At 36.0% G+C, this 11679-nt stretch overlaps 1 protein-coding gene across 1 annotated transcript in view; it reads left to right on the top strand.

Moving 5' to 3' along the window:
• Positions 1–1391: 1391 nt before the first annotated feature.
• NDC80 (NDC80 kinetochore complex component) overlaps positions 1392–11679 on the top strand; it is a 56037-nt gene continuing 45749 nt past the window's right edge. Inside the window, exons 1-5 of the mRNA XM_079717241.1 lie at positions 1392–1495; positions 2895–2972; positions 6038–6161; positions 6266–6438; positions 7134–7236. Coding sequence (XP_079573367.1) covers positions 1395–1495; positions 2895–2972; positions 6038–6161; positions 6266–6438; positions 7134–7236 — 579 coding nt within the window. The 5' untranslated portion in view covers positions 1392–1394. The remainder of the gene's footprint in view (positions 1496–2894; positions 2973–6037; positions 6162–6265; positions 6439–7133; positions 7237–11679) is intronic.

Below are 11679 nucleotides of genomic sequence, written 5' to 3'. Positions count from 1 at the left end.
CGGGCAATAGCACGGTTTACAACAGTTCGGTCCCTGCGTCGTATCGGGAAGCTGGAAGAAAGGTGACTAATGACTTTGCGTTAATTTTGTTCCGGCAGCACTGGGCTAGAGGGAGAACGCCAGGGCGCCAAAAAGTTAGATTCACGGGCCCTGAGGAGCGACGGTTTGGTGTTTGCTGTTGTAACCGGCCCCCGGGCCCCATCTGTTCGAGGCGCTAGTTTCCCGGAGTCCAATAAATTTCTTATGGCAGTGATTTTCCAAGGGAGAAGGGGAAGGCCAAGGTGACACTGGTGGGGTGAAGAGGACATGGAGAGAGGAAAAGGGGAAGAATGGATGGGAGCAGGGAGAGGAAGGACGAGATGAAGAACTGTTTGCTATGGTGCGTTTGAGATACTAGTGTAACATCCTGGTGGCCGTGTAAGGAGTACCTCTGAAAGTCTTAACCTCAGATTTTAAGAGTACATTTTAAGTGGAGATTGGGAGTGGACAGATAGGTGAGAGTGGAAAAGTTTAATAGATCAGAAGCGTATACTGAAGAAGAAATAGCCAAACAAAGAAGGAAAGAGTGTAATCAGTTTAAAAGACAAAGGAGAGCCCCAAGAAGTAAAGGGATAACCACAGATGTTCACTTTCTTGGAAACCAGGACAGGACCTGGAAGGGCTAGGTGTATAGTGTCTAATGTCTCAGAGTTAAGATAGGATCAAAAGATTTGTCGGTCATGAGTATCTCAGGAGGCAACTGTTTCAGTAGATGGGAAGGGAATGAGATGTGAATGTGGTCTGAGAAAATGGAAGCAGTCTGTAGACCAGATAATTTATCCTTGATGAGAGGGAGATTGAAGCACGAGGGGCAGTAATTGAATAATGTAAATGGGAAACAGTAGGTTAAGGACAGAGCAGGGGAGATGGACATTAGGAAAAGAAAACTGAATAGCTCTGTTCCAAGACCAAAGAAAAGGAAACATCAGAGGTAGTTCTTGTCAGTAGCCTCTGACTTCCCATTGAAATAGGCACAGCCAACAGTGGTGATGTGGTCTGAATTAGGATTTAGGAGTTTAACTACCATAAATATCCTGTGAAGGTAGGAATCATACCTTATTCACCTTTGTATTGTTTGCATTGCTTGTACACGCCCTTGTACATGGTAGGCAGTTAGTAAGTGTTTATGTGTGTTGAATATTTTTAAATGGAGTTAAATAGATAGATGTTCCCTGCAAATGAGGACTTCACCTTACATGAACAAGCAAAGATAGCCCGGGAAAGATTATCTTGAAAAAACAGTGAAACTTGGCTGCCTTTCTGTTTGAGGGTAAAGATAATAGTCGTTGCTTAATGTACCATCTGTGTCTGGAAAGACTTGTTCATTACCAAATTCGTGAATGCAGGTCATAAGCATGAAACGCAGTTCATTTTCCACCGGTGGTGCTGGCCGCCTCTCTATGCAGGAATTAAGATCCCAGGACTTAAATAAACCAGGCCTCCATACCCCTCAAACGTGAGTACCTATGCCTTATTGTCTTTGGCAAAGAAATCTGTAAAGGAAGTTAATACAAAGATGTAGTATGAGTGATATTGTGATGAATCTTATCTGTTCTCAGTGGTACCTAATTTGGAGTCAGTGAAGGCTAAAAGTGGGCATGTTACTAGGTGTTGTGTTTTATCTCATTTGATAGTTAAATCTCCAAAGCCACGTCTTTTGCTAGGCAATCCCTGAGGGACTGCTAATTCCTTTTCAGCACTCTTTCACTCTTTTATTTTCCTCCTTTACCGTAGAGCTGCTTGTTTGAGCAGGTTCTCTGCTGTAACTTCTATTTACTGAGGTGTATCCAACAGCACAGTTCTCAATGAAAGGTATTATTTGCCCTGACAATTAGCTGCAGTTGAGTAGCAGCCTACAGAACACCACTTCTCCAAACTATTTCCTCAGGATTCACTGGGAAAGAAAGGTGCCCAAAAGAACTTGCTATCACTGTAGTCAATATCCTGTAATGATCTGTAATTGAAAAGAATCCAAAAAAGTATGGGTGTGTGTGTGTGTGTGTGTGTGTGTGTGTGTGTGTGTGTGTGTATCTCAGTCACTTTGCTATACACCTGAAACATTGTAAATCAACTGGACTTCAATTTTTTTTTAATTTTTTTAATGAAAAATAAACTGAGGGGAAAAAACTTAAAATCATAAACTAATTTTTCCCTATGAATGAATTTCTTACAATTAAGAGAAGGCTATTTGTAACCATGTTGAGTGCTATCAGTCCTTCTCTATTACCAAGGTACAAGTTACTTGCTAACTGTTCTTAAGTTACTTGGGTTTACATAGTATGAGCCTCTGCTACTTTTAGAAATTTGAAATATTTATACATTTTTTTCTTCTGAAATCAGAGAAATGTTTTGTACTGTTGCACATTCCTACTCCAAAAGATTTGTGCCTTGAATTGCATTCAAAGCTAAAAGGCTGCCTTTGTCAATGTTTCTGGTTTGTAATTGACGTAATGTATGTTCTTAAGTGTAGCTGTAGTCTAATAAAGAGTGAGCCTCAAAAGAAAAAATTTTAAGTGTGGCTATCATTCTATGATTGAAAATATCTATTTTTAAGTCATTTCTTTTCCTTTGAAGTTGTTATCCATAAATGTACATATTTTAGGATAATTAAAATTACAATGTAGATATGGGGGTTTTTCCTCCTTTTTTCTTAACATTTTAGTGTTAAAACTCATACTATGTTGTAAGCCTATCCTATTTTTGATAGCTATGATTGCTGCTAAAAATTTTCATGATTTTGAATTATTCTTATAGGTAATGAGGAAGAGGGGTTGGTTCCAATGTATTTACAAAAGTTTCTTGAACTAATATTTTTCCACTTATTTAAAGAGTTTGTTTTTCTCCTTTTCTTAAAGCAAAGAGAAATCAACCTTTGGAAAATTGAATATAAACAAACCCACATCTGAAAGAAAAGCCTCTGTATTTGGTAAAAGGTAATTACTTTTTTTATTAATTCTAATGGAAGGGATTCTTATAGCCATGCATTGAGCTAGATGTTGTCAAAGTACAAAAAATTAGATGGCATGGTCCCTTTCAAGAGAAAGTTATAATCTAGTTTTCCTCTGTTTTAAATGGTTAAAATGGTTGTATTTGCTTTAGGTTATGCTGAGATATATCAGCACATTTAGACCAGTATTTCATTGTTACAAGTGAATACTTGATTGAAAATTCTACACATAGCTTTCACATACTATGGAATCATAGCATTTTAAAATTAGGAACCATCATCTAGTCCAACATCTTAGTCAAAGACTTTTTTATACTAAAATATTAAGGACTCCAAAGAGCTTTTATCTTGTGGGCCGTATCTATTGATATTAACTATATTAGAAAATGAAACTGAGAAAAAAATTAGTATGTATTAATTCAGTTTAAAATAACAATAACCCAGGACTGCGCTTGTGATCCAGTGATAAAGAATCCACCTTCCAATGCAGGGGACATGGGTTCTATCCCGGGTCGGGGAACTAAGATCCCACATGCGGCGGGGCAACTAAGCCCACGCACCACAACCACTGAGCTCGTGCACCTCCACTAGAGAAGAGAAAACCCACACGCCACAACTAGAGAGAAGCCTGCATGCTGCAATGAAGGGCCAGCATGTCGCAACAAAAGATCCCCACATGCTTCAACGAAGATCCTGCGTGCTGCAACTAAGAGCCGAAGCAGCCAAATAAATTAATTAATTAAATAAGTAAATATTTTTTTAAAAAGTAAAATAAAATAACAGTAACCCATTACATGTTAATATAAATAACATGCTTTAATTTTTAAAAAACAAAACTATTTCAGTAAGAAGAGTGACATTTATATTTTTGCAAACCTCTTTAATGTCTGGCTTAATAGAAGATAGCTAAATTCTCATATCTGCTTCTGAATTCAGTCTGTTATGATATCTGACATCATGTAGCCAGCCTCTGGAAAACTCCACTGTACACTCAACGAAAGAATGAGAATGAAAGGTGTGAAAAAAATCTTAATTTTATTGTGAAAATAGTTTTGACTTCTCGATCCCCTAGGGCACACTTTGAGAACCACTGTCTAGAGTAGATCAGTAGTTGCCTAGGCTGGGGGTAGGGTAAGGATTGACTGGTAAGGGGGATAAGATTTGGGATGATGGAAATGTTTAATATCTTGATCGTGGTAGAGATTACACAGGTGTAAATATTGTCAAACCTCATCAAATTGTATGCTTTTAAGTGGTTGAGAGTCCGCCTGCCATTGCAGGGGACGCGGGTTCGTGCCCCGGTCCAGGAAGATCCCACATGCCACGGGGCAGCTGGGCCTGTGAGCCATGGCCGCTGAGCCTGTGCATCCAGAGCCTGTGCTCTGCAATGGGAGAGGCCACAACAGTGAGAGGCCCGCGTACTGCAAAAAAAAAAAAAAAATTGTATGCTTTAAACAGGTGCATTTTAGTCTAAGCAATTATACCTCAATAAAGTTAATTTTTTAAAGAAATTTCCAACTCCAAAATAGAGAAACTGTTCATCTCACCAAAAACAAAATATAACTTTGTTTTAAAACAAATGTTTATTTAATTATTTTGAAAATATTTAGAGATGACATATTTGTTACCTTATGAAAAGTCTTTGTCATGAACCCAAGTTAAACTGTTTCTGGTGTTTATTCTAGTTGATAAAAAATCTTAAGGCATTTTTGTAATGTAACTTTCATCTCAGAGCTGAATGTCAGAGATACTGATGATAATGATTATAAAATCTAACTTTTGCTGAGCATTTTTGTAAGCCAGAAAAGTGCTATTTTATATCTCTTTTAATCAATCCTCAGAACTGCCCTATGTGTAGATACTGTTATTGTCTTCATTTTAGACATTAGGAAATTAAAGCACAGAGGTTAAATAGTTTACCCAAGGTCATACAACTAGTAACAGAGACAGAATTTTTAACCAGACTCTGGTTCTAGACCCTATTCTCTTAAACTATAAGTTGAATGATACAGTATTTTGATTGGTTGGGAAATTCTTTTATAATTTAAAAAGCTATCTATTATTACAGTTTTGTGTAGAATAAGAGCTGAATCTATACATGTATTCTTTCCTAGTAAAAAAAAAATATTAAAGATTAAGTAATAGCAGTATGTAGAAAAGTGGATCTCAAATAGCAAATTCTCAGGGGAAGAATTAGCTAATTATCTAGTTAATCAGAGCAGTGGCATCAGAGAGCCCAAGCTAAAGAACTTTTAGAACCTGGTCAGGAAAGAACTTGAAAGCAGCAAGCAAACATGCAGGGAGAAATTGTTTTGATGAACAGAGTTCAGACATTACAGCAGTGTTCATTGTAACTCAGTTTTGTGGCATCTGTCCAAAAAGAAAAATTATTGTCCCAAGGATATTTAATAAACTACAATGGTTAGGTAAATTGGGCCACAAAGAGAAGCAAAAGAAACCATTATAAAGATTTAAACAAATGATGTTTTGTTTTGAGAGGAGGGGCTTAAGATGGAGCATATATGCTATAGCTATTAATGACCAAAAAGTAGCAACATATATTTATGGTAAATAACAATCAGATACATAATATTGCATGACACAATAACGTTCATGAAAAAAAGCACAATCTGTTTCAACATCTCAAATTTTCCTGCAATAAATAATTGTAAATAAAGGAGTTGGAAGTGAAGGAGCAATCATGGAGGGGCAAGTAGGATGTTGAAAGAATCTGGGTTATTGAATAGACCTGGAGAACAGTTGGTGCAGAAGACCTAGTGGACTCAAAATGCACAGTTTTAGAGGATGATGTATGTGTTAGTAATGCAGAGCACCAGAAGTGTATTTTTCTTCCCACCTCATTTTATACTTTAATCTTCATTATTTGCTCTTTTTTTCTCTGCTTTGAGTAAGAGAAATCTTAAATAAAAACCAAAGAATTGAACTTTAATGTTTGATGCTGATGTTAAAATATAAAATTGTCTTGAAATAATTTAGGCTTGACCACAGAAGGAAATAATTTTGACTGACTTTTTAAAAATATGTTTACAGGACTAGTGGACATGGATCCCGGAATAGTCAATTTGGTATATTTTCCACTTCTGAAAAAATCAAGGACCCAAGACCACTTAATGACAAAGCATTCATTCAGCAATGTATTCGACAGCTCTGTGAGGTATTTTATAATCTTAACTATTCGAAATTGTGAGTGTTTTCTTAAGTATTTTTCAGTAATTTTCCTATTGTAAAATGTTTGATGTTTCATAAAAATTATTATAGTTTCTTTCAGAAAACGGTTATGCATATAGCGTATCCATGAAATCTCTACAAGCTCCTTCTGTTAAAGACTTCCTAAAGATCTTCACTTTTCTTTATGGCTTCCTGTGCCCTTCGTATGAACTTCCTGACACAAAGTTTGAAGAAGAGGTTCCAAGAATCTTTAAAGATCTTGGGTTTGTATGTTACATTTCTCATTAGCCTAGAGAGGTTGTTGGAACACAGAAAAGAATGAAACTCAATAAGTGTGTAAAGATTTTGAGTTAGAGAAATAATGTATTTTAAGATGGTCACTATGGGCCACATATGCAAGATAAATTGAAAAGGCAAAAAAAAACAACTTTTTGGAGATTATTACTGAACTACAGATGATAGATCATAAAGCCCTCAACTACTGATGTGACGAGGAATAGATAGAATAGGCTAGCTACTGCAGATTTTATAGAAACAGAAAAGATAGGATTGAAAGCCTGGTGAAAATGGAGTAAGAAAGTCCAGAAAAGCCTGTGTAGAATAAACACGGGGAGAAATGGATTTCAGGAGGAGAAATACATACATGTGGTTTATTTGGGGTACATTGGATTTGAGGGAACAATCTTTCAGGAGAGAAGTCCAGCATGTTGGTTGTAAATCAGGTTCTGCAGCTTAGGGGATATATGTACAAAGTAATCTGCAGAGAAAAAAAACAAAAAATACACAAAACCATTTGAGGGTAAGAAGACGAAGAAGAGAATCTCAACAAGTATCTTGCTTCTAAACAAGTCGAGACATGGTATATATGTGGAACTTTTTTTAATGTAACTTCTTGCTTAATTTAGCCATTATTTTTACAAAATTAACATACTGGCTTATGTTTTCTGATTTTTCATAGGTATCCTTTTGCATTATCGAAAAGCTCCATGTATACAGTGGGGGCCCCTCATACATGGCCTCACATTGTGGCAGCCTTGGTTTGGCTAATAGACTGCATCAAGGTATTTGATTTCTCATTTTAATTATATATATAGGAAAGATTTTTTTTTTCCTCAGGGTATTTCTATTTCTTTCCCAATCTTACTTTTACCAATTATCTCAAAATCTGCATCAGTTTTCCGTTTTCAAAGCATGTTTAATTTTAAGTTCTTCAAAATGTTAATATATGATTCCAGAGGTGAGGAAAGGAAATATCACAATGGCAAGGAGATCATTTGTTTTCATGAGGTTTTACAGCTCAAAAACAAACAAACAAACAGAAAAAAAAAAACACAGCAAAATAAGTCAGTAGGAATTTCCCCCATAACATTTGGTTTTCTTCCCCTTTTTATTTAAAGTCCTTATTCATTGCAAAAGTTCTGGAAAATACAGAAACGTGTACACAGAAATTGGTATACTCATAATCCCACAACTCAGAGGCAACAACTTAAAACATTTCCTTAGGATATAGTTTTAAAGGTGCATTTTTGCTATGCAAATTATATGTATTTTTTCAACTTTTGATACATATTGACAAATTTCCCTCCAGAAAAATTACACCAGTTAAAAGGTCCTCAACAATGTCTGAGAATACCCATTTTCCCACATGATAGGCATTATTGTTTTAAAATCTTTACCCATTTGGGAGGTGGAAATGTAGCTTGTTTTAATATATTATTAAAGTGATTATGTTTTTGTATGATTTATCATTATCATTGCTATTTCTTATAACTTGCTTATATGTGCTTTTTTGGCCTATTTTATATTTCTTTATTTCTTTCTAGTATTACTATAAGCCTTTATATATTGAACTCCTTACATATTAAGCTTATTGATGTTTTTAATAATTGACAACATGACAAGCAAAAGATAATATTTTTGTATTTGCAATTTTTGCTTTTAAACTTGAATATTCACACATAACTGTGTATTCATGTCTTTTGACTTTTTTATCTTGTTTATTTGCAAGATCGCCATTTTGTATGTCAAAAAGAGTTGACTTGGGTAAATAAGCTCTTTTGTATATGGTGCAAATGTTTTTCCCTCATTATCCTTTTGATTTATGTGCTGTATTTTAATTGGTTGCAAATGTAAATATGTACATTGTTACCTAGTCTAATGCAGTCTCTTCCTTCTCTAGCTTCTAAGTCTCCTGTCCTACTTAGTTCTGGAATCCTTAGAACTAATACTGTCCCCTGACATTCTCTTGGCCGTCAGCAAGCCCATAACTAAATGTAGGCAGGCACTGGGGATGGATTTTGACCCAGGAGATATACTGGTACATTCAGCACCACCAATTTTCAAGAGAGAAGTAGAAATCCACTACCATAGTCCATTAATAGAACTTAAGTTTTATTGAACTTTATGTATAACTTTTATGTGTTCAGTTTGCCTCTCCTCAGTGATACACGTGGACATTGGGTAACCACCTCTCTGCTCTTCCCTCCAAATACCCCTATTGTCATTAGAACACCTTACCCTTGTTTGCCTAAGCAGCTTAGGTCATTGTTATGTTTTAGGGAGATAGCATTTCCACAGTGATACAGGAGCTTCTGTATGGAGTACCTGCTTTAGCTTATATTGGGGAGGGACCTCTTGAGATGCCTCCAAGTCCATTACATAGACTTGGAGGCATAGGTTGAAATCCCCTCCTTCCTATCTTAATTTGCTTGAGGTAGTGCAACTGAACACTATAACAATGTAAGAATCAATGAGAGAGCATTCATAGGTTTCTTATGCTTTCTTTCCCACTTAACAGAATCCTAGGTAATTAGCCACACTTAGGATGGTCTCCTTTACTCCCATGTTTTTTAAAAAGTGCTTTCACTTTTTTCCCTAGTATTTTTATGGCTTCTTTGTACCGTGTTTAAATCTTAAACCATCTGCAATTTATTTTAACATTAAAGAAAAGGAAATTTTATTTTTTAAATGGCTCACTCATATATCTCAATACCTTTTATTGGATAACCCATCTTTTCCCCTTCGTTTTTTTTTCTTTAATTTTGTTGAGATATAATTGACATACAGAACTGTAAATTTAAGATGTACAGTGTAATGACTTGACTTACATTGCCAAATGATTACCACAGTAACTTTAGTTAAAATCTATATCTCATAGATGCCAAAAAGAAAAAGGAAGAAAAATGTTTTTTTTCCCACATGATGAGATCTTTTAGGATCTACTCTCTTAGCAACTTTCAAATACACTAAACAGTAGTGTTTGGTATATACACATGATGTATATTACGTTCCCAGGACTTATTTATCTTATAGCTATAAGTTTGTACCTTTTGACCTCTATCCAGTTCTCCCACTCCCTAACCCCCTGCCTCTGGTAACCACAAATATGATCTCTTTTTGTTGGCTTGTTTTTTCAAAATTCCACCTGTAAGTGAGATCATGTAATATTTGTCTTTCTCTGTCTGAATTATTTCATTTAGAGTACTGCCCTCAAGGTCCATCCACGTTGTCACAAATGACATGATTTCCTTCTTTTTACGGCTGAATAGTATTCCATTGTGTGTACATATGTGTGTGTGTGTATATATATACACATATACCACATTTTCTTTATCCATTTATCTGTCAGTAGATGTTAGGCTGTTTCCATGTTGTAAATAATGCTGCAGTGAACATATGGGTACAGGAATCTCTTCAGCATAGTGATTTTGTTTCCTTCAGATACATACCTAGAGTGGAATTGTTGCATCATGTGGTAGTTCTAGTTTTAATTTCTTTAGGAACCTTGATGGAAACCAGTGTTTTCTGTGATGGCTGTACAAATGTACAACTACACTAACAGTGCACAAGGGGTCCCTTTTCTCCACATTCTTACCAGCATTTATCTCTTGTCTTTTCCATGTAAGCCATACTCAAAGGCATGAGGTTTTCACTGTGGTTTTGATTTGCATTTCCCTAATGATTCGTGATGTTGAGTACCTGTTATCCATTTGAATATCTTCGTAAAAATGTATACTCAGGTCCTTTGCCCATTTTTTTAATTTCATTATTTATTTCTCGGCTATTGTTGTATGACTTCTTTATGGATATTGGATACTGACACCTTATCAGATAAATGCTTTGCAAATATTTTTTCCCATTCCATAAGTTACCCTTTCATGTTGTTGAGCATTTTTTTGCTGTGCAGAAGCCTTTTAGTTTCATATAGTCCCACGTGTTTATTTTTGCTTTTGTTGCCTTTGCTTTTGGTCTCAAATCCAAAAAAATCATTGCCAAGACCACTGTCAGGGAGCTTACTGCCTATGTTTTCTTCTAGGACTTTGTTTTGTTTTTAACATCTTTATTGGAATATAATTGCTTTACAATGGTGTGTTAGTTTCTGCTGTATAACAAAGTGAATTAGCTATATGTATACATATATCCCCATATCTCCTCCTTCTTGCATCTCCCTCCACCCTCCCTATCCCACCCCTCTAGGTGGTATCAAAGCACCAACCTGATCTCCCTGTGCTATGCAGCTGCTTCCCACTAGCTGTCTACTTTACATTTGGTAGGTATATATGTCAGTGCTACTCTCTCACTTCGTCTCAGCGTACCCTTCCCCCCTCCCCGTGTCCTCAAGTCCATTCCCTACGTCTGCATCTTCATTACTGTCCTGCCCCTAGGTTCATCAGAACCTTTTTTTTTTTTTTTTTAGATTCCATATATATGTGTTAGCATACGGTATTTTTCTCTTTCTGACTTACATCACTCTGTATGACAGACTCTAAGTCCATCCACCTCGCTACAAATAGTTCAGTTTCATTTCTTTTTATGGCTGAGTAACATTTCATTGTATATATATGCCACATCTTCTTTATCCATTCATCTGTTGATGGACACTTAGGTTGCTTTCATGTCCTGGCTATTGCAAATACTGCTGCAGTGAACATTGTGCTACATGTCTGTTTTTAAATTATCATTTTCTCAGGGTATATGCCCAGTAGTGGGATTGCTGGGTCATACGGTAGTTCTATTTTTAGTTTTTTAAGGAACCTCCATACTGTTCTCCATAGTGGCTGTATCAATTTATGTTCCCACCAACAGTGCAAGAGGGTTTTCTCCACATCCTCTCCAGCATGTACTGTTTATAGATTTTTTTCATGATGGCCATTCTGGCCGGTGTGAGGTGATACCTCATTGTAGTTTTGATTTACATTTCTCTGATGATTAGTGATGTTGAGCATCCTTTCATGTGTTTGTTGCCAATCTGTTTATCTTCTTTGGAGAAATGTCTATTTAGCACTTCTGCCCATTTTTCGATTGGGTTGTTTGTTTTTGGATATTGAGCTGCATGAGCTGCTTGTATATTTTGGAGATTGATACTTTGTCAGTTGCTTTGTTTGCAAATATTTTCTCCCATTATGAGGGTTGTCTTTTCATCTTGTGTATGGTTTCCATTTCCATTTCTCTAGGAGGTGGGTCAAAAAGGATCTTGATATGATTTATGTCATAGAGTGTTCTGC

This window comes from Hyperoodon ampullatus, assembly GCF_949752795.1.
Source record: "Hyperoodon ampullatus genome assembly, chromosome: 13".
NCBI lineage: Eukaryota > Metazoa > Chordata > Mammalia > Artiodactyla > Ziphiidae > Hyperoodon > Hyperoodon ampullatus.
The sequence above is the reverse complement of the archived record's forward strand: the minus strand, read 5'-3'. Positions and strand labels throughout refer to the sequence as shown.